General features: G+C 39.3%; 1 protein-coding gene across 1 annotated transcript in view; it reads right to left on the bottom strand.

Annotated features, from left to right (window-relative positions):
* LOC137588861 (protocadherin-15-like) overlaps positions 1 to 23,278 on the bottom strand; it is a 139,112-nt gene extending 115,834 nt beyond the window's left edge. Inside the window, 6 exon segments of the mRNA XM_068306167.1 lie at positions 108 to 263; positions 755 to 915; positions 8,886 to 8,951; positions 9,288 to 9,302; positions 22,107 to 22,240; positions 23,109 to 23,278. Of these exon segments, the coding sequence (XP_068162268.1) occupies positions 108 to 263; positions 755 to 915; positions 8,886 to 8,951; positions 9,288 to 9,302; positions 22,107 to 22,240; positions 23,109 to 23,278 (702 nt within the window).
* Between the last annotated feature and the right edge of the window lie 208 nt (positions 23,279 to 23,486).

Below are 23,486 nucleotides of genomic sequence, written 5' to 3'. Positions count from 1 at the left end.
TGTGTGTGTGTGTGTGTGTGTGTGTGTGTGTGTGTGTGTGTGTGTGTGTGGGTGTGTGTGTGTGTGTGTGTGTGTGTGTGTGTGTTTGCATTTGTGCATGTATTTACCTCACTGACAGCTACATAGTATCTTGGCTGTTGGAAACGTGGTGAGTTGTCATTGCGATCCCGAACAACGATGCGGACTTCATGTAAAATCACAGTGCCTACCAGCTCATTGGTACATTGAACCTGAACCACAATGGATTGAATATAAGACGGAGGCTGGAAAAAAACAAAAAAACAGATATTAAGTTACCTGCTACAGATATGCATTAGAGATGAACAATTGACTAGAAGTTAGAACAAATTTAAGCTACATTGCACATTCAACTGCCAGCATCTTGTTTGGTACTTTTTTTTTCAAATCAGCCTCTTTGGTTGGTTGTTTTTCAGTTGAGATGGAGTTGAAATGCTAATGATAAAAGCCATAAAAATGTTCTTTTGCATATTTATCCTTATAGAAGTCAAGACGGCAAAGAAATCAGGAGCCACTATCTCCATTTGCTGAAAAAACATTACAGTACATTAAATGTACAATGAATCTGAAAAGATCAGTGGTGCATGTATGATCGGTTACAGACTGGAGTTTTCTATTTGTGTCTCAGATATAAAAGCAAAATAAAAAGTTGAGAGTCAGAAATGTATACCAACAGAACTATATTACCAAGGTAAACAAAAAAAAACAAACAAACAAAAAGAAAAAGTTGCCATACATCTCTATCCAGAACCCGTCCGGTGCTGTTGAGGTAAAGGGCTTGTTTGGAAGGATCAAGGATCACCCAGTGATTGTAGTTATCTCTTAATGACAGAGAGATGGTTCGATCCGGACCCTCAGCCACGCCATTTATCTGCATGTTGTCCACCAGTAAAGTTCCTGAGAACACAAACAGAAGCATAAACCCTTAAGTTAAAAGGAGACATGATGCCCAGAGTTCCAGCAAATGGAGAATGATTCAAATAAAATAAAAATTAAAAATCAAATACAACTCATACAATATCTGGGCTGCTCTTTTTGTATAATGTTCGACACAAAACAAAAAGTTGTCAATATGCTAAAATGAAAATATTTCCTCGTCAAAAGGAACAAAACATAATTTAGGACAGTCAACTGTGAGTGTGTGAAGTGAGAGGAATATTAATTGACACATCCATCAACATACAGTCAGCAAATTAATATATCAGCAGAGAGGGTATGAGAGGGTGAATTTTAAAATCACGTTTATTCATAAAAGTACAAGACTACAAGATAATCACGTTGACACAGGAAACATCTAACCTTTTACCATTTATTAACTAAAGAAATACATTGTTTAAAAAAAGCAGACAAAATTCAAAAGACAACTAACTTTTCTCCGCAATCATCCTTTTTACTCTCGTCATTAGTGTCTTCAATCTAAAAACCTCTTGGTCTGGAAAAACTGGTTGGTCACTTCCTTCTGCATTTTTTAAATAAAAACTGACGCTATCCGGAAACATGTTGAGGTCAGGAAAGAAATTTTCTACTTTGGACCTCGAACCTTTTATGTCTTGCTGGAATTATTTTATCTTTTGTGAATCATATCTTTTTGCAATTGTGAAATCAGGACCTCAGTACTAGAAGCCACCAGAGGGATCGCAGCACCCGACTGTTGTAACCTTCGCACTGTCACCTGTCCTCAGTGTTATTCCGAGGCTCCAGACCGCATCACCGGAGGCTGCCACAGCCGCCTAAGAAGCTGCAACCACCGACTCTGCAGCAAAAACAGCAGCCGGTCGCGTAGCGACCTCTGCCACCAACCCAACCCTCCGCGTTCGCAGGTGCCTGCCCCATGGCAACCAATGGCCAGCGCTCATTCTCTCCCTTAAGACAGTTACGCATGAGATGTCCCTTCCATTCGCACTTTAAACAGTTCATGCTGTCACTGGTGACATAAATCATATTACTATATTGCTTCCTAGTCTCTGCAAAAGCCCCACAAACTACCAAATGCAACTGCGATATAAATGTTGCTAACTGAAATTGAAGACGCACGCATACAAAATATCAAAAAAAGATAGAGTGAATACGCACGCAAAGACGCCACAGTCTCGTCTATTCCTCACACAAACTCCCAAAACATGGTTAAATTATAGTACACAAAAGCGTGTACAAATAAATAAAAAAGCAAAAAAAGAGTGAATAGATGTGCAGAGATGCCGCACACCCTTTCCTCTTCTCAGATCAAAAGAGAGAGTTGGAGAAATAACAATAAATGACAAGTTAATTAACTGGTTAAGGAGGCAAGAATCACAGTGTTTTCTGACACATCCATACCTATGAGGGACCGTCAGGTACATTAGTCAGCATATACTGTACCACACACACACACACACACACACACACACACACACACACACACACACACACACACACACACACACACACACACACACACACACACACACTACTGAAATGTGCAGTCGTGTTTGTGTTCAGTAGTGTGTGTGAGAGCATTTCAGTAGTGTGTGTGACAACATTTCAGTTGTGTATGTGAAAACATTTCAATTGTAAATGTGTGTGAGAGCATTTCAGCAGAACCAGAAGGCCCTTCAGTGTAAACGGAAGGGGGCTTGCAACCGGAAGTGGAGCATTTGCCAGCATTTTGATTGATTCTTCCGACACCAAAATATCATTTAGTTAAGCTGGAGCCTCAGTTAGCTGACTAGAGAGCTCCTTGGATGACATGTGTGCTCCGTTCCACTTCTGGTTGCAAGACCCCTTCCGTTTACACTGGTATGCCTTCTGGTTCTTCTGAAATGCTCTCACACACACTACTGAAATGATCTCACATACACAACTGAAATATTCTTGCACACACTACTGAAATAGTCTCACACAAACTACTGAATATTTCAGTAGTGTGTAGCAGAGTATTTCACTTGTGTACGTGAATGTGTTTTGTCCTTATGTGTGTGTAAATGGCATATTCTGAATTATGTCCCTGACGGCCCCCATGCATACCTTCCACACGTATGAAAAACACACAAATAATAATGTAAACTCATAAGCTGGATGGTTGGATCTGTGATCTTCCAGCAAAAACCATTGGTTCATGGCTTTCTATGCTACCACAATAACCATATCAAATGGTTTTATTTAACTTGGGGATGTAAAATAGACTGGGAAAATCAATGAAGTTGGTTTATTCATTTTGAAAACGGGATTGAAAATGGGATTCATTAGAAGAGTTTCGTTCTTCACCATCCTTTGGCTAGCTCATCTGGTTTACTGCATCTGTCATGCAGAATTCAAAACATAAATAATAAATCAATTAATGGAAAGAGAGAGAGAGAAAGAGAGAGAGAGAGAGATAGAGAGAGACAGAGAGAGACAGAGAGAGAGAGAGAAGCTTAAACCCTATGTGGCACTGTATGCAGTAATTTATACTCAAGATAATATAAATGTCTTCTTTTTACAGTGACCTTACTTCACAAGATGTGTGACTGAATACTGCACTCAGCAATACCTGATTAAACTGACCCTTGTGTTAAAGCATACAGGCAGATGTACAGAAAGCCATGAACATGTGAAGCATCACAAAGATGGAAAGGAATCAATCAAGATAAAAGAATAAATAAGAATGATTACGTGGAAAGAAAATGAGAAGCAGAAGAAGGTGGGGTGAGAAGGACTGAGTTGAAAGAGAGGTGGATCAACCTAAAGAGTAAAGAGGATAAGGATTGTCATGGGGCATTAATAGAAATTTTACAAGATATTAGCTTAACTGAATTTGGTGACACTGCTTGGGTGACAGTGAGGAACAAATCATAAACTGAAAAGACTGAAATGACTTCTTCCTGTTCCTTCAGATGTTGGTGAGGAAATTAAAGTTTATTTGTAGTAAATACCAGAATACAGTAAATAGAACTACAAAGTACAAGTAGGAAGTGAAGTTATCCCACATGAAACAAGTTTTTTTACAATCTGACCTGTTATAATTCAGTCACAAAATGAATTATGCAAGTTCAGGACTGTTATTAAAAAAAAAAAAATGGTTTTTTTTCTGTTTTTTTTTTTAGCTCATGGTTCATCCAGCTCACCTTCAGAGTTCTGCAGTCATAGTCACTTATGATGACTACGACTGCAGAGAATAGATTTTGTTTTTAAGTACAAGTAATAAGTACAAGCATTTTTTAATTAAAATTTTTCATGTTTAAAATACAATGCTATCACTGCAGGAAAATAGCCCATTTCATACACTATAGAGGTGATGCAACATATAGCAGTGTGTTAGTGTATTTCTGTATTTTCTCTGTCTGTGGTGTCATAAATGATGATCATTTCAGACGGTTTTGTTCTGTAATATAATTGTGTGACGTCTATAAAAGGTGTGGCTGTGGGGTTCTTCTGTGCGAGTGACAATAAAAGAAGTAGGGCTGATGCCTCTTCAGAAGTGATGGTTTTTTGCCCCATTTGAGAGAAGTTATAAACACCTCGGTCCTGAACGCTACATTGGTGGCAGCGGTGGGAGCCGCTTACAATATTATGCGATGTATTTATGCAAGTTTGACTAAGTAGAACATCACTGAAGGCCTAGGTGTGAAATGCACGGCCCACCACCAGAAACTATGTTGTCCTTGTCACCAGATTTTTAAGAGAGACTAAATGAAAAAGAAAAAAAATACCCAGAATATCTAAGATTCATTCATTTCAAGTCTTGTTAGTATTCATCTTTTCTGTTTTATCTGGAATGACAGAAGATTACGTGACTTTTTTCTGAGATTACACAACATGCAGCCGAGGCTTACTGACTAGCCTTCCAGTACGGGTCAAGGTTTCTGAGCACCACTGAGATTTTTCTTTCAACAAATGACTGAAATGCAGAAGCAGGTAGAACCAATTATAACTGACAGACTCAAGAACAAAAATTTTTTAAAAAGGAATTTAGTGACATTATAACATTCAGTCCCTTATTTCATCATTTGTTTTTGCTTGGATTATAAGGTACAATAGAATAGAATGACTGCACAGAAACATGTATGCAAGCAGGAAATAAAGCTTCCAGTTATATTATCAAGGCTCTTTTTTGGTCTGCTCAACACAACAGACATCTTGAGGTTTTCTACTCTCCCAGTGCTTTTTTAGTGTCTGTTTCTTATGATGTATTTGAGCAATGACCTCAACAAGGACTTAAGCTTGTTAAAACTAATATAGTTTGTTCCTCAAAAACAACTGGGTCACTTTCTATACATTTATGGAATAATAACTATTTTATGTGGCTTTGGAAGCCTCACAGTATTTATATAGTAGTTAAGCTGAACTTGTGAAGCTGAGTACATTCTAATATAACTACTCTAATAACCTTAGAGAAAAGATGATTGTATACAACATGCAATTTTATATGCTGATAGTGCATGTTTGATCAGCTATACAACACATGTAATGCCTAAGGAGCATGTTACTTTGTGTATTACAATATAGTGAAGGCCCCCCCACTGAAGTGGAGGTAATTTTGTTGTGTGTGCTGTTTTGCACATGATTATGTGTGTCCTTCCACAGTCATCCACTCATTTTAAACACCCTTTCCCCTTGGATTTATTAAAATCATATTCCCTAATTCCAACACATCTTCTTTTATGACATCTGCCTGAGGAAACAATCCCTAGCATGTATCTTGTTACCCTCAGTCTCCGCTGCCCCTCCCTCACTCTCTTTCCTTTTCTCAAGTCTCTGCCAGCACCAACATAATCACCCTAAAGCAAGATTCTCTATTAAATCTGTGAAACTACTTCGCAGTCAAAGAGCAATACATGAAATTATGCATACAAACCGTCCCAGTACTAAATTATTCTTCAACAGCCCTGTTAGGATGATTACTGCACAAACAGACAGGCACAAACACACACACACACACACACACACACACACACACACACACACACACACACACACACACACACACACACACACACACACACACACACACACACACACACACACACACACACACACACACACAGAGTTTGTAGAATGTTGCCTACACAATTACCACTTTGGCACAATTGCACACCCACCATGCAACTGACATATTGTTTTTTCTATCAGGTTTTTCTTAGACTATGGTCTAAAATAAAGCCACAAGCTGGAGCTATGACCCTGCACCAAACAGTACTCAGGATTATAATTATATACTTACACACAGTAGTCTCCTAAAAATTGGCCATGAACTAACAACTAATCACTATTTCTATAAAGGGACTGTTCTTCTTACTGACGCACATATAGTATTCATGCATCTTAAAGTCACAACCTGGAAAATGTCATTTTAAGTAAGGTTGCTGTATAATTAATATAGCAACCAAACAGCAATTCTATATTTTATTAGATTGCCATTATTTTTGAAAGAATGATGTAAGAAATTGAATCTGAATATGAATGAGAGGAGTACTACACGCAATCACCAGCTCCAAGCTGATGTTCACATTCAGTAAACCATTCCGAATTAATTTTTCATCAGAAGAAGACAGTATAAGTAGAAGCTAAGAGAAATAAGAAGTAGGTGGCTTAATAGGAATCATTAAGACATCTATTAACAGATTCACACATTCCACTTATGAAGGTTTAAGAGTTGATTGTCCTTTTCTGAAAGGTGTTGCTACGTTCACCTATAATTCTGTTCACCACAATTAGTAGTAGTAGAAGTAGTAACTTCATTACTTTATTACTACTAACTAACTAACTTTATTACTACTAACAATTACAGTTATCAGTTCTCACAATTTGAATCTGGTGGAGAAAATGCTCCTCGTGGCAGGGTTTCCTGGCTCAGATAAGTTTACTATAGAGAGAGAAGATTGACTAAATCACAAAACTTCTACCAACAAATTTAGAGCCATTCATTGTGGACCACACAAGCCTTAATTTACATATGACAAAGTAAGAATTAAAGTCAAGCTTTACAATGCAATATGATCCCTCCACAAAGTAAATGTAAAAGTCTAAGTGTAGCAGTCTCTGGGGGCGACTCTGGGAATATGTTGTTGTGCTTCAGCAGAATCCTAATTAGCAGAGGTCTGAACCGGTTCACCCCAACTCATACAGCTTTTAGTCAAGATGTTCAAGGTAGCAGGACTGATGACTTTTTTGTCAGTCACGCTCAACAGTCAAAACAATATAAACATCAGCAGTAACCTCTCATTAAATTGTATATTAATCATATCATCATCATCAGACATAGTCAAGTTTTCTCCTACACATTCTCCCTGTGGTAACTTATTGCAGAATGTTATAGTTCGCTCATACTTGATGACACAGATTTGGTGAAAATAGTTATAATGTTCAGCCACTTCAGAAAAAATAAAAACATGTCAAATCTTCAGAAGGCTATAATTATTTCAGAGGTCATAGTTGGTCTCACTACCACTGACTGGCTTTAGGGACTTGTATTGAATACATTTGGACTCACTGAATTAAAAAGAATCTCAGTTTTCCACTTTTGGGGAGCACAGTATTTAGAAATACTGTATTCAAATACAAAATTTTTTGAAGAAAAATGGATGTATAATGCATGTGTGTGTGTGTGTGTGTGTGTGTGTGTGTGTGTGTGTGTGTGTGTATTATATATACAGTGTTTCCTGCACTATAAGGCGCACCGGATTATAAGGCACATATATTAAAAAATATTAAAATAGATTTAAAAAACTAGTGGCTGTAGTTGCGCTATCTGTCTACTAGCCAGAGCATTCATGACAGTGAGTACCTTTAGTCAGCTGTGAACGGACCTATTGTTATTTCAATGAAGCCATTCTGAGCCTCATCAAGGAAACCTGATCACTTGATCACTTTGCCATCTTAGAAAGAGGTCAACCTGCATATTAAAAAACCTGACATTAAAAAGTGGTTAAATTCAATACAAGTCCATTCAGTTCGAACAGGGTGGATTATTTCCTGATCTGAATTTTGAAGCAGCAACGTCCGTCTTTGTGTATTAAATATTGTTTCGATTGGTCGGTAGTCCAGTCGGAGGTGAGGTGCAGCTATTTGCTGTCTAAACAATTTTAACCAGTTTTTAATGTCAGGCTGCTAATTTACTGGCAAATGCGACGCTGTTTTACTCCTAGAACTGACTTTAACATCGGTGTCTCACCGCCATGAATCTCACAGCACGTCGCTGCACACAGAATACACAAGCCTGAATGTGCCCCCCCCCACCCCGAGCTATCAACTACATTTGCAAATCAGTGCAGCACACCAGACACCTTTGTCTAGCAGTCACTCTGCTCTTGATATTTCAGAAAAGACTGGAAATTCAGCTTTGAGGGTCTAATAGTTTACTAAAGTAAATTGCTGTTGACTATAGTATTTCATTTAAATGGTACTGATCTAGGCTCCAGCAAAAATGCTCCAGGAACCCGCAAAAGTGGAAGAAGCAGATAAGGAATGAATGAATGAGTGCTACTGATCTGCTGATGTAAACTGTCGAAAAAGCAAAAAAGTAAGTGAACATTCCAAAAGCCCCGTTTGTCTTATTCTTATTGGAAATACTGAAATCCACACAACACAAAGATGCTCTTAAAATGTTGTTCTTGAAGCTCAAACACATTGATTTGTCTCAAATAGTATAACCTAATGTCTTATCTGGCAGGACAGCGATCATCAGACTCAGACATGAGGAATATTAATGTGAGCAGGTTAAATGTCATGCCAATCAACAGCTTTTGAACAGTCCAGACTATCTAAAAGTGTTTGTGTAAGGTTTCTAAAAGGTTATGATTATCTAAGAAATTTCTGACAGCAGTGTGTACTTGTCACATGAAGGAACATTGGGCTGAATTGTAATCAACATACCAGAAAAAATGAATAAGAGAAGCAGCTGAATACTTTACCATTGGGGCTTTCTTCATCAATGGCAACGATTGTGGCAGGAGGACCTGACCGAGACAGTTTACATTCTATTAGGATGAAAAGGAAAAAGGAAAGTTGTTAACTTTCATTCAAGGTTTTTCTCAAAAAATCAAATCTCGATTTCAAATGTACAGCATATCAATACTATATTGTGTTGCTGAAATATTGGAGTGGGGAAGGTGCCTGAAGTGTACGAAAACAAAACATATGTCTCTAAAGTAAGCAGAAAAGAGAATTTAATTAGATGTAGCACAAAAAAGAGGTGAGGTAAGGGAGGCAAAGATGAGCGATTAAGACCATTTTTTTCAGCAATAATAAGCTCAGTTCATAAAGTTGCACAATGACCAAACATCCTATTAAAACAGAAAGGAAATACGTCTTACCCTCATATTGCCAGTCTGCAGTTTGAGACAATCCACCAGGATGGGGCACAGAGGATAAAGATAACAGCCAAAGGAGGGAAGAAAGAAGGAGGGAAGAAGAAAAAAGCAGAAGGAAATTCATGAAAGATTAGAATTGACCTTCAGAGCAATGCAAGGCAACATATAACAAGTAGGGAGGGGAAGGATAGGAGGCACTCATGAAATGCTGAAATTAGTTTTGAAGTTTTGAAGGAGGGGCAAGCAGAGTAAATAAGAAATGTGATGTGTGGTGTGTGTCTGTGTGTTGTGTTCAGAATACAAATGTTGATAATGCTTATCGTCCTAAACTTTTCCAGTCCTACTCACAGCCACTGCTTAAGATGGCTAAAAATGTACCCATTCAGGTGAAAAAACTAAAAATGAAGTTAAAGGATCTTCCTTTATCATTTTATCCTTGTGAGAACAGAGACATCAAAGCATGTGACCCTGTCACCTTTCTGTAGTTTTCTCCAATAAAGGCAGATCCCAGGTCAGCAATACAAGAAGACACATTTATAATGGAAGAGAAGTCCCTATTACATCACACAATTGTTTATCTGTGTGTGTGTGTGTGTGTGTGTGTGTGTGTGTGTGTGTGTGTGTGTACGTGTGTGTGTGTGTGTGTGTGTGTGTGTGTGTGTATGTGTGTGTGTGTGTGAGACCAGCATGTGACAGATGTGCATCCCCTGCATGACTTCCTTCTTATCCCTCAATGTAAGCTGACGCCCCTCATCTATTACTAACCAGCCATTTGTTCTCTGTGGGGCATCTCTGTCTGTTTCTCCCCCTTGGTCTCCTCTCATCTACCTCCCTCTCTCCACCCGTCAGTCCGATTTCCCGCTCAAATGATAAAAAATAAATAGGACGAAACAGTAAACAGCCCCCATTTTAATCTGTGATGACAGATGAACAAGATGAGATAACAAAATGAAATGAACTGTTTGAAAATTTGCACACCTCAAAAAGTAATTGTTTAGTGTCTGAAGAAATGATCTGGCCAAAACAAATATGATGTACTTGCATAGAAGTACATAGAGATCAAATTAATTAAGTTGCCAGATATTATCAGGTTCTAAATTCCATGTGTTAAAACAATGTCCTACCTCTGTACAGTTCAGGGAAAAGAGTAACGCTAGGGAGGACAACTGAATTGCATAGAAATGCCAATTCTATGCTCTTCTTTTATATAGGTCACAGCCATAATTCTTCAGTAAAATACACTTTTTTTGTAACATACATTCAATAAAGGGCCTGTACTGCAGAGCCTGTCTGCTCTTGTATCCAGATTGACACTTGACACTGTACCGTTACTGCATTTCATCCTTCATCTGTATGCAATTGTCTTCCTGTAAACCCTCACTTCTTTTTCTGTAAGTATGCACTCATACAACCTTCCCTTCTAAGTATTATGGGAAAAAAATCACTAAAATGACTTTGTGCATGAGCAAGTGAATAAATCCATCTAATGCCAGGTTTCTGTCACAGTGATGAAAAACCCACTGGAGAGCTTTATGAGCAGAATGAGTGTTCAAAGTAGACCGTATGGGGAAAAAGAAGAATAAACTACACCTCCCCATTCAGAAAATATCACGGGTGGACAATGAACAAGGCAATATCCGTTTTACCACCACCCAGTGCCAACATATTTAAATCTGAGTGTGCCAATAAATATCTGGTTGATTGACCATTCAAAAGACCTCCATGTAAAGTTGGCTTGAAGAGTAAGTATGGGTTGCCAGCACCGCAGGGTCCCCCTAAAGAATTAAGTCGACTAAGAAAGAAGCATCTTTCTCTGCAGGTGAAACACACCACAGTCAACAGAAAATAAAAACAGGTTGGAAAAACTATTGTTCAGTACATGCAGGAGTAGCAGCTTAGCAACAGTGTCCATGACAAGTACACGTGCAACCTCCACACCACTTTACACATTTTACACCGTCAGCTCTGTGTGTCAGACTGCAGGTGTACTCTCAGACATGCTAAGGTTACCATAAAATATACATGCTGAGACTCTTACTCAGTAGGACACCTGTCTTTTGTGTGAGTTTGTGTCGAGTTGGTATCCATTGGATACGCAGAACAAGAGACACCACAGGAAAAACATGCTGCCACATCGCTGACAAAAACATTTGTTCATCATGCTATTCATGTAGTGTTAAGGTCACAGTATAAAGGAAAGAGTTTGAGATTCCTCAGGCCCAGTTTTGTGTAAAAACTTGTTTTCACAGTTTGAGTCTTGTACTGATTAAAGAAACAAGATATGTCATTTAAAGTAGTGAGCTTTAGAGCCACGGTTCAGACAAGCCAAGGATAGTTGTTCGCTGTTTCATGCCAGCCTAAGCTATGCTTATCCATTGTAGTTATTGTTGTTGTTTTTTCTCTGCAAGAAATCTGAAGATTTACATGTATTTGAGTCTAGTGGAGTATCATAACAATGTGATATAGCGGGGAATAATGTGTCAAAAAAATTCCAAAGAAAGTAAAGAAATGCCAATATATTGCGAAAGAAAATTTTAATCATGATTGAAAAACACATAATCTAATGAGAGATTACTAGTGCGTCTGCAGAGGTTTTCTCCATGGCAGAGAATCAGACAGAATAGACTGGCAGCCAGCATTGGAAAGCTAAGGATGTTTTCTTCTCAAAAGACATTGGAGCCATCAGGCTGGCCTGCTTCCACTGAAAATATTGACTTGTTTCATCTGATGAATTTTCAGACTGGCCTAGCAGGCAGTCCTGCTGCTATGATTAGAATATTCTGTATTCTTCTTTCCTATACACTGAGGGATGTGAAGATTGCTGTTGGTGATGTCAAGTAAACAGGCTTAGAGAAATAGTTTGAGAAAGTGTTTCATGTAATTTGGTGTATGGCTCAGAGTTAGGTGGAAAGATAGGCAGCACTCTCAGGTCTGTACTGTAAGACAGGCTAGCTGCCAATAAGGTTAGTTTAGCATCAAAACCGAGAAGATGGAGAAAAGGGCTTGTCGGGCTCTGCTTCTATGTAACAAAATAACCTTTCCAGCAAGTGTAAAGATCACTAAATATCATATTAATTTCATTTGAAAATAGTAATGGTTGCCTCTTAAGATTCTTTTACAATTACAAACATATATCATTTGGAGGGTGGGGGGGGGGGGGGTGTCAGAGTTTAATGGTTCTATATTTGTTCATTTTATTTGAGATTAAATACTTGACCGCATTGTGTTTGCTACCATCTGTTGCATATTTGCTTGGCTAGATTGCCTGGACTCCAAACAGTGAATAGTGAAAAGCAGCGATAGTGAAATCCATCACAATTCAATTATACTATGATAACCCACCGAGACCGCGCTTAAGATTTCTGTTCTGAAAATATTTCTGAAAATATTTTAAGTAGAAGGAAGTTTGAAAGGGTCGTTGATTGATGGCTTCAACATTTGGATGAGATGAATTTGGAAAATGGCAGTGTAAACACTGTGTGATGAAACTGTCAACTGTCATCAGCCAGACTGAAATAAAATGGTACAGGAATGAAGTCTCCTGTATATGAATATGACATTCGCTCAATCTAGGTTCAGATATTAGAGTTAAAAAACATAATTATAATAATATTCTTTCTTATAAAGAAATACAGTACATGTAGAGGAAATTACTTTAGTGTATTATTGCATCCCTTTCATTTTCTGAAATGCTTGCACCGAGTTGAATTGGGGGTTGTTTATCATAGCAGACGTGGGGTAAGAAGTTAGCTATACCAGCAGTCACCAGTTCATCGCAAGACAACAGTATATGTCACTGAATAGTTGTCTCGAGCTTCACAGAATATAATTGATAACTATTACTCACATTCCAGTGACCTAATATTCTGAACAATATGCATTCAAATTCACACGAGTGATGAACCAGTATTGGTGTTCCATGGTATTCTGTAGGGTTAATTACAAAACCTGTCTTTTTGACATCATGTAATTAATACACAGTGTTCTTTTGATAATGTAATAATTAAAATCACCTCATTAAAAAAGAGAAAATGGACAAGTTCATACAGGCCAACCTCGGCTTATGCAATTATTTGGTGTCCGGAGATGCACTGCAAGTCGAAAAATGACATAAGTGGAATTAGCTTGTCTTCAGCCTAAACTGATAATAACTATTCCCAGTTCTACACTGTACTTTGTAAATGTATTTTCAATAGTATTTCATTCATACAAATCTATTTTAGGTTTACTTTGCCATCTAATACGTCGGCATCTCGTCTTCAGCCGCTTCTTCCACATTGCAGGTAACAGGAGTTGCTACAGGTAAATTAAATGATATTGTATGTTTTCATTCTTATTTATTTACACTAACATGATATTTTGTGCTTCTACTGGTTTACTGGTGATTCTGCATTCAACATTCTTTTCCGATTCCATACGATTCCAATATTTGTGGTGGATTGATGAAAAGTCGAGTAAATGAAGTAACCTTGATTTTTATTTTTACTTTTTTGTTTTTTTTGTAAAGAGAACAATATTTCTCGAAACAATGTAAGCCGAGGTATAGTGTTTACTTCCTGTCTGGTTTCAAAACAGGTTGCGGTGATTTCAGACTACAGTATATAACACAAACTTCTGCCACTGGACTGACTGGCTGGTGCACAGCATGACTCAGAGGTATGGTTGTAAATGGTTGAAATTCAGAAGCAAGACTGCATTTTCTTAATGTCCTTTTTAAGCTTCCATCAGCAAGTACACCAATCCACACCTTTCCCCCAGGTCCAATTCCTCTCTGTCTGTCCACCTCTAACCAACCAGCATGTCGTTCATCCATCACCCATTCATCTATCCGGCCATCTCCCATCTGATCCATTCATCCATGGACGACATTGTAGAGCCTTCGATACAGGGGGACAAGGGATGAGAAAAAAGGGAAGAATAGCAGCGGAGTGAGTGGAAGACAAGGAGAAGAGCAAAAGGAGGAGTTTTGAGAGGAGAGACTGTGTGACCTTGTGTTAGATTGATGTATCCCTGGAGAGAAGCGATTGTATAGCCACACACAGGCACACATACTCAGGCTCAGTGCTGGAGGGATCACCACTTTGTCACTGTGCTGGCGTATCCATTATCCTGACTCTTTCTCTGTCTAGGGTGTCAGGTCTGTTCCAGCCATTGCGGAGCAGAACACAGCTGGCAGAGGTAGTGGTGGTAATCAGATGGTAGCTGTTCTGAGGACACATTTTGGAATACATAAACATCCCTTTGGTTACCCCAAATGCTCTCATGGCAGCCATGCAGCAGATTTAGGACTCGCTACAGCTTAGTATAGCTTGGATTTTGAAAAGCAAAGTAAAGATTTAAAAGGACAAGCCTGACCTTTTGGGTAATAAATATGCTTTCTTCCTTTTTTTTGGAAAGAGATGAGAAGATCAATATCACTCGCTTGTGTTTAAAAGGTACCCTCTGGAGTTTGAGACCAGTATACAGCCAACGCTCACGCACGTACACAAGCAAAATTCTTCTTTCCACTTTGTTTAAGGACATATCGATGATTTATGGTTAGCTCAGTGGTGGTTACATACATGCCTACATTTGTTTTGTAATTATTTGTTTTCGTTATCAGGGTAGGTAACATATTTTATAATCTCATAGTGTAAAACATTAAAAAAAATATTTAAACTTGATTTTATCTTATTTGGTATTGGAAGTACAACTCAATTAGATCAGAACTTCATTGCAATACAGAAACACTGACTTATTCATCGCTGTCCTTTATGCTGACGAATTGTGGAATTGTGGTGAAACCCAGTGTGCCAAGACATACAGCCACACTTGAGATTAGACAAGGAAAACAAAATGCCGAGCTATATCATTAGGCTAGTTTATTATGAAGTCAGAACACAGGGGAGACCAGCTAGTTCAACTCTGTGAAAAGTAAAAACAACAAGTCATTTTGTGGTTTTGGTAGCAATTATTTTGTGACTGCATACTTCCACAAATCTTGATTTTCTAATAAATTTAGCTGGTTTGTACAGCTTTACAAAGCGATAGTCTGGGTTCACACTTTAGTAGAAATAATGAATAAAAAATAAGCTAATGCATTCTCAAGGTTTTAGTTCAATTTATTGGCCTAATGTAATAAAAAAGCTAGTATTTTTTCCAACTAGAATGTATAAATCATGAACACAAAAATGTGCAAAGAGCATCAAAAGAAAGCAGGGATGGACTAAAAATCGCAATAAATGTGAGAAAGGAAAAGTTTGTGAAATAAACTGAAATGAAGAAATACCAACATAATCTGGAATGACAGACATAAAGTGGAATGACAGACTGATAAAAAAGAGTGGCAGACAAAAAAAAAGTGAGATGAAGTCAAAGAAAAGAGAAAGTTTCCCTTCAGATGATCTAACAGATACCGTCATCACCTTGCAAGTACACCCACATCCACATGACAATCACTGAACCATGCTGACACAGGCACAAAATAATCTGCATTAGATCACACCCAACAAGTAAATTTCACATAGACAGTGAAGCGTGTTTGTCACAAGCATATGTGATTGCCATCGTTCCACAACAGATGCACAAGGTATGTACACAAGGTATGTACACAATATAATAGTATCCTGTCCCCAATGCATTGGGGGCTAATACTTAATAATAATGAATATGATATCTCCTTTGCATTGTGTTTTACTTTAACATCTCCATTCTGCAGAGTAGTTTGTGGAAATTTAAAAGGTTGATTTGTTAGAACTAACTAACAACTAACTAACTAACTAACTAACTTAATGTAGCCGCAAGAGGACACAAGCCAGTGTCTTATTGTGCCGGTCCCAAGCCCGGATAAATACAGAGGGTTGCGTCAGGAAGGGCATCCGGCGTAAAACTTTTGCCAAATCAAAGATGCGAATCAAACCTATGACTTCCATACCGGATCGGTCGAGGCCCGGGTTAACAACGACCGCCATCGGCGCTGTTGACCTACAGGGCGCCGGTGGAAATTGGACTACTGTTGGTCGAAGAAGGAGAGGAGGAAAGTGCGTTCGCACGAAGAAAGAGAAGAGGAACACCAAGAGTATAGGACTGAGAGTAGGGACGTTGAATGTTGGAACTATGACAGGAAAAGGTAGAGAGTTGGTTGACATGATGCAGAGGAGGAAGGTAGACATACTGTGTGTCCAGGAGACCAGGTGGAAAGGTAGCAAGGCTAGAAGTTTAGGAGCAGGGTTCAAGTTGTTCTATCATGGTGTAGATGGGAAGAGAAATGGAGTAGGAGTTATCTTGAAGGAGGAGTTTGTTAGGAATGTCCTGGAGGTAAAAAGAGTGTCAGATAGAGTGATGAGTCTGAAGCTAGAAATAGAAGGGGTGATGTTCAATGTTGTTAGCGGGTATGCTCCACAGGTAGGATGTGAGCTGGAGGAGAAGGAGAAATTCTGGTCGGACCTTGATGAAGTGATGCAGAGCATGCCTAGAAGTGAGAGAGTTGTCATTGGAGCAGACTTCAATGGACATGTTGGTGCAGGAAACAGAGGTGATGAGGAGGTGATGGGCAGGTTTGGTATCCAGGAGAGGAACGCAGAAGGACAGATGGTAGTTGACTTTGCAAAAAGGATGGAAATGGCTGTAGTGAATACTTTCTTCCAGAAGAGGCAGGAACATAGAGTGACCTATAAGAGTGGCGGTAGGAGCACACAGGTAGACTACATGTTGTGTAGACGGTGTAACCTGAAAGAGATCAGTGACTGCAAAGTAGTGGTAGGTGAGAGTGTAGCCAAACAGCATAGGATGGTGGTGTGTAGGATGACTCTGGTGGTGAGGAAGATGAAGAGGGCAAAGGCAGAGCAGAAGACGAAATGGTGGAAGCTGAAAAAGGAAGAGTGTTGCATGACTTTTAGGAAGGAGTTAAGACAGGCTCTGGGTGGTCAGGAGGTGCTTCCAGATGACTGGACAACTACAGCTAATGTGATCAGGGAGACAGGTAGGAGAGTACTTGGTGTGTCATCTGGAAGGAAAGTAGATAACGAGACTTGGTGGTGGAATGAGGAGGTACAGGAGTGTATACAGAGAAAGAGGTTAGCCAAGAGGAAGTGGGACACTGAGAGGACTGAGGAGAGTAGACAGGAGTACAGGGAGATGCAGCGTAAGGTGAAGGTAGAGGTAGCAAAGGCCAAACAAGAAGCTTATGATGACTTGTATGCTAGGTTGGACAGTAAGGAGGGAGAGACTGATCTATATCGGTTGGCAAGACAGAGAGACAGAGATGGGAAGGACGTGCAGCAGGTTAGGGTGATTAAGGATAGGGATGGAAGCCTATTGACAGGTGCCAGTAGTGTGATGGGAAGATGGAAAGAGTACTTTGAAGAGTTGATGAACGTGGAAAATGAGAGGGAACAAAGACTAGAAGAGGTGACTGTTGTGGACCAGGATGTAGCAAAGATTAGTCAGGATGAAGTGAGGAGGGCATTGAAGAGGATGAAGAGTGGAAAGGCAGTCGGTCCTGATGATATACCTGTAGAGGTATGGAAGTGTCTAGGAGAGGTGGCGGTAGAGTTTCTGACTGGGTTGTTCAACAGGATCTTAGATAGTGAGAAGATGCCTGAGGAATGGAGGAGAAGTGTGCTGGTGCCCATTTTTAAGAACAAGGGAGATGTGCAGAGTTGTGGCAACTACAGAGGAATAAAGCTGATGAGCCATACAATGAAGTTATGGGAGAGAGTAGTGGAAGCTAGACTAAGGGCAGAAGTGAACATTTGTGAGCAGCAGTATGGTTTCATGCCAAAAAAGAGTACTACAGATGCAGTATTTGCTTTGAGGATGTTGATAGAGAAGTACAGAGAAGGCCAGAGGGAGCTGCATTGTGTTTTTGTAGATCTGGAGAAAGCTTATGACAGGGTGCCCAGAGAGGAACTGTGGTATTGTATGAGGAAGTCTGGAGTGGCAGAGAAGTATGTTAGAACGGTGCAGGACATGTATGAAGACTGTAAGACAGTGGTGAGGTGTGCTGTAGGTGTGACAGAGGAGTTCAAGGTGGAGGTGGGACTGCATCAGGGATCAGCTCTGAGCCCCTTCTTGTTTGCCATGGTGATGGACAGGCTGACAGACGAGGTTAGACAGGAATCTCCATGGACTATGATGTTTGCAGATGACATTGTGATCTGTAGTGAGAGCAGGGAACAGGTGGAGGAGAAGCTAGAGAAGTGGAGGTTTGTCCTGGAAAGGAGAGGAATGAAGGTTAGCCGCAGTAAGACAGAGTACATGTGTGTGAATGAGAGGGACCCAAGTGGAAGAGTGAGGTTAGAGGGAGAAGAGATCAAGAAGGTGGAGGATTTTAAGTACTTAGGCTCAACAGTCCAGAGCAATGGAGAGTGTGGAAAAGAGGTGAAGAAGCGTGTCCAGGCAGGATGGAACGGGTGGAGGAAAGTGTCAGGTGTGATGTGTGATAGAAGAGTTTCAGCTAAAATGAAGGGAAAGGTGTACAAAACTGTGGTGAGACCAGCGATGTTGTTTGGTCTAGAGACAGTGTCACTGAGGAAAAGACAGGAGACAGAGCTGGAGGTAGCAGAGATGAAGATGCTGAGGTTCTCTCTGGGAGTGACCAGGAAGGATAGGATCAGGAATGAGTACATCAGAGGGACAGCACATGTTAGAGGTTTTGGAGATAAAGTCAGAGAGGCCAGACTGAGATGGTATGGACATGTCCAGAGGAGAGATAGTGAATATATTGGTAGAAGGATGCTGAGTTTTGAACTGCCAGGCAGGAGGCCTAGAGGAAGTCCAAAGAGGAGGTTTATGGATGTAATGAGGGAAGACATGAAGGTAGTTGGTGTGAGAGAAGAGGATTCAAAGGACAGGGCTAGATGGAGGAAATTGATTCGCTGTGGCGACCCCTGAAGGGAAAAGCCGAAAGGAAAAGAAGAAGATTTGTTAGAACTTCTTGACCAACAACCGGCAATCATCTCTCAGATTTGCACAGGTTGAGTTTCTTTTGCAAGAAATCAAAGAATGTGCTGCAAAATCATTGCTATTTTTGTCTACCTAAAAGGATCTTTTATCACGTTTTAGCATTATGCAGTGATTAAACATCTCAGAAAAGCAAATGAAGAGGGCTGTATGAATGTATTTTTTTTAACTATTCCCCATTAAGACAGAACGGAGTAACACACATAACTGTGTTTTTTACATTGGAAGTGAAACCTGGTAAGTTTCTCCAGTAGTAAAAGTTTCCTGCTTGTGGTCTTCTTCTTCTTTTCCTTTCGGCTTTTCCCTTCAGCGGTCGCCACAGCGAATCATTGCCTCCATCTAACCCTGTCTTCTGAATCCTCTTCTCTCACACCAACTACCTTGATGTCCTGTTTTACTACGTCCATAAACCTCCTCTTTGGTCTTCCTCTAGGCCTCCTGCCTGGCAGTTCAAAAGTTCTAAAGTTTCCTGCTTGTGGTACATGACGTAAAGTGTGTTCCACAACTTACCTGTTTATTCATACTCTCCTGTTTAATGCAGAGAGACTTACACAGCTGTGAGTTCATTCAGAGTGACAATATAGTGAAGTGCTGGCAAATAGAAATGAGTTTGGTCACAGTCACCCTGCCAAGTGGAATTTACAAAGAGCCAGTCCATCTTGCAAAAAGCTGGCTGGCCTGCCACATAAAGGTTTCGAGGACTGACATACAACAAAGACACATTTAACATTCTGGTAATATTATTCTTATCATTTAGCACAATGTATCTATGTCACCTAATCACAGGTTATCACAAACCCAGGCCAAACAGATGTGTATTTTCTTTATCATGCAGAAAAAGACATTCACAAATGTGCAGTGGAATCCCCTCCTGCAAACCAAAGCTTGAAATTATTTTAAAATCAGTGGAAAACATTCAGCCACAAACCCTGAAAACCTCATAGAAGTACTTGAAAAATGAACCAGTTGTCATATTTTTAATTCAAAAACCAAAGGATTGAATCTCTTACCCTGAGAACCTGGTTGCATATCAGAAGCTACTACTTCTATTATATGGAGATCAAACAGAATAAGACCTAACATCTTGTTTTCCTGACCAAAAACTTTCAGACAGTTTAAGCAGACGCTGTCTGCCTAAAGCTACTGAGAGGAGGTGGATGGGCAGAGAAGAGTTAACTGTGTTTCAGGAGGATTTTTTTGATGTATATACCTCTAAAAATGTCCACATGTACGCAATTGATACTTACATATGCTCCTCGTGTAGCTCAGCACAGAGACATGCACACTAACTGACATTCACCTTTGGCTGCAGCCTTTGTCAGCTGAATGCCAATCAGATCAATCTCAAATACAAACAACTTAATGGGATATTAATATTCTGAAAAGTCTGGCAGATAGGAAAGAAAGCATTTTTTTTTCCAATTAGCATTGTCTTTGTCATCAATGAGAACTTTATTGTGTCCATAGCCATTATCACATTTCAGCTTGCAGTGTGAATCTTAACAGCTGCTGAATCAATTCCTTCACACTACATCAAATTACTTTAGTATGCTAGCATGTTAACATGATACAAAACATCATACTCACAATTAGGGTGGGATTAGACACAAAACAAAAAGAGACTTCTTTTTTTTAATCATTAAAATAAGTAAGTAATCAACAGGGCTAATTCTTTTTTAGGTTATGAGTCTGAATTTCTGATGAACATTCATATATGAACTGTCTGCCGACAGTTCAGGTCAGTTTGAAAGTTAATGCCAGCAAAGTAAACTATAGACTACCTTTTTTGATTTGTTGACGAGGTTGTCCCCCTGAAGTTAAATTTACTCACCCAGAAGGATGGATGACCACCCCCATCACCCCCAACACATCAAACCATTCTCAAAATGATAATTGTGAGAATTTTCACACTGATAATTTCAAATACAAATGTTAAGCAGATAAATTATATTTCTCATGTTGGTTCTGCATGTTGGCACGCAACATACTATATACTAATTAGAAATATATCAAAATATAATAAATAATCAATAGTGATGTTTTCTACTGCAGAAGACAAAATAATATATTGCTGTGATGACGGTGCAAGACAAAAATTTGAATGTTGAAGTGATATTCACTTGCAGTGTTCACCACCTGTTTGAATTGATTGGACTTGCTTTCACCTTTAACCGACATTGTGCCAAGAAAGTACAGAAAAGTGCAGTCTTCATTAAAAAGGGGTCAAGTCATAGCTACTATGATTAACGACAGGCACCAAATTTGATGCCAATCTATTCCATAATTAATGATGGGAATACTGGATTTTTGAAGGTTTCTGCTATGCTGCTACTTTCCATCTCATTTGGACAATTTCCTACCCCCTACTTGCAGAGTCTAAAAAGCCTGTCTTGTTGACATATTTTTATGCCAACTCTTGCCACAGTTGTCCTCATACAATTGCCTGAGGGGGTTGGACCACCTCTCTGAAAGATCCCCTGCTTCATGGAAATGAATGCGTCCTTCCCTTTCAAGAAATACTGTGTACTGTTAGTTTTTGGTGATTATAATAAGTTATATATATAAGTTATTTATTTACTGAGAATAAAGCAAGAATTGTGAGACTACTATAAGGTATCTATCCAAAATCTGAGAATTGAACTAATTCACTTAAATAAATTCAAAGTTTTTACATCAAATTTGAATTCAGAATTATAAAAAGGTACTATTAAAAAAAACCCCAAAATAGACTAAAATCCTCTCTAAGATATGGCTGAATTTATAAGTCACGTGATCAAGTCTGATCTTGAACCCTAGCTGAGCGGGCTTGATAGAACACTAAACTACAAAGTAAAAACAAATACAAAAAGATAAGACAAGGAACATGTTGAGAGCCTTTACCTTCTGTGTCCTGGCCAAAACAAGTTGATAGTAGCAGCAGATAAAGGACTATTGCTCCCATCACGCTTGACCGTTTGATCCGGCCCCATGACAGCGATCCCATTAAGTGTGTTTTAACCATCTTCACAACCGTGCTTCACAAGGCATCCCACTGCAAACAGGAGAAACAGCAATATACAAACGTAGGTCAGACATGATCACACACCTCATTTTTTAGCTGCAGTGCCAACATTAAAGTCATTCACAGGTAGCTTTCTTACAAGATGGCATCAGCCAATGAGAAACAAAGCATGGAGGCATGGAGTCAGTTTGATGTAGTGGAACTGAATGCACAACCCTGACCTACTCCTACAGAACTAAGTTTTCTGTGAAACTATACTTTTCATATTGACAGCAAGCTCCATTACTTCCCTAAGGTGGGATGCTCTGACGATGTAAAAGTCAGGTGGCATTTAATTTTCAATTTGCAGCCGTACTTCATGGCTTCAGTTGCCGATGTGAAAACTTTCATCAATCATCTTTATGCTTGCACATTACAGTGAATGATCATTTCACAGATATGGCTACACTAGTGGAAATAATGTAAGCTACACAAAATGATGTCAACATATGGCTGACAACGGAAAAGGAACTATGTACAGTAATATATCAACTCAACAACATTTTAGATTTTCCCACTGAAAAATGATATACAGTAATGAAAAATTAAACATTTTGAAAGATGTTATGTAGAGAGAATTAAATACATCAAGCTGAGTGTGAAAGCTGTGTATGTACTTTATTAAGATTGACAGGGACTACATTTTGTGATGTGGGGCTGAGAGAAACATGGAGTTCTCAGAAGCGTTTGAGTACTACCTGAGCCTGAGTGTAGGAATCTATACAGATGTGATTTCTTTGTGGCAATGATGCACAAAACTATCTAAGCTCAATATTGCCCACTTACTCGCTCACACATTTAAAGTGAGTTTGGATGGCCTGAAAAAAAAAGCATCATCTCACTCTTCAACACAGACACCAAAACGATAACACTCATCGGTGGGAGTGTTAGGTGGAATGAAGAATGTGCCTCCATCAACTTGCCAAGCTGGTCTGAATTTAAACATCTGGTTACAAAGTTGGTTAATTTCAGGTTCCCTACTCCTGCTGTGTTTCCCCATCTCCATATCCATCCTGATTCTCCCCACCTGTGCCTTGTTAAACTTGCCTCCTTTTGTATTTTGTCTGCATTCCCCTTCCCTTTCATGCCACTTTGTGGTGTTCCCTCATGTTGTCTTTACCAGCCAACCTTTGGTGCTGATGGTTTTGTCTTTAGACTTTGCTCCTGCCTGCTGCTTGGATCAGTTGAGTGTTGTCCTTGAAATAAAAAACACATTTTTT

This window comes from Antennarius striatus, chromosome 21 (assembly GCF_040054535.1).
Source record: "Antennarius striatus isolate MH-2024 chromosome 21, ASM4005453v1, whole genome shotgun sequence".
Taxonomy (NCBI): domain Eukaryota; kingdom Metazoa; phylum Chordata; class Actinopteri; order Lophiiformes; family Antennariidae; genus Antennarius; species Antennarius striatus.
This window is presented reverse-complemented; position numbering and strand designations above follow the sequence as displayed.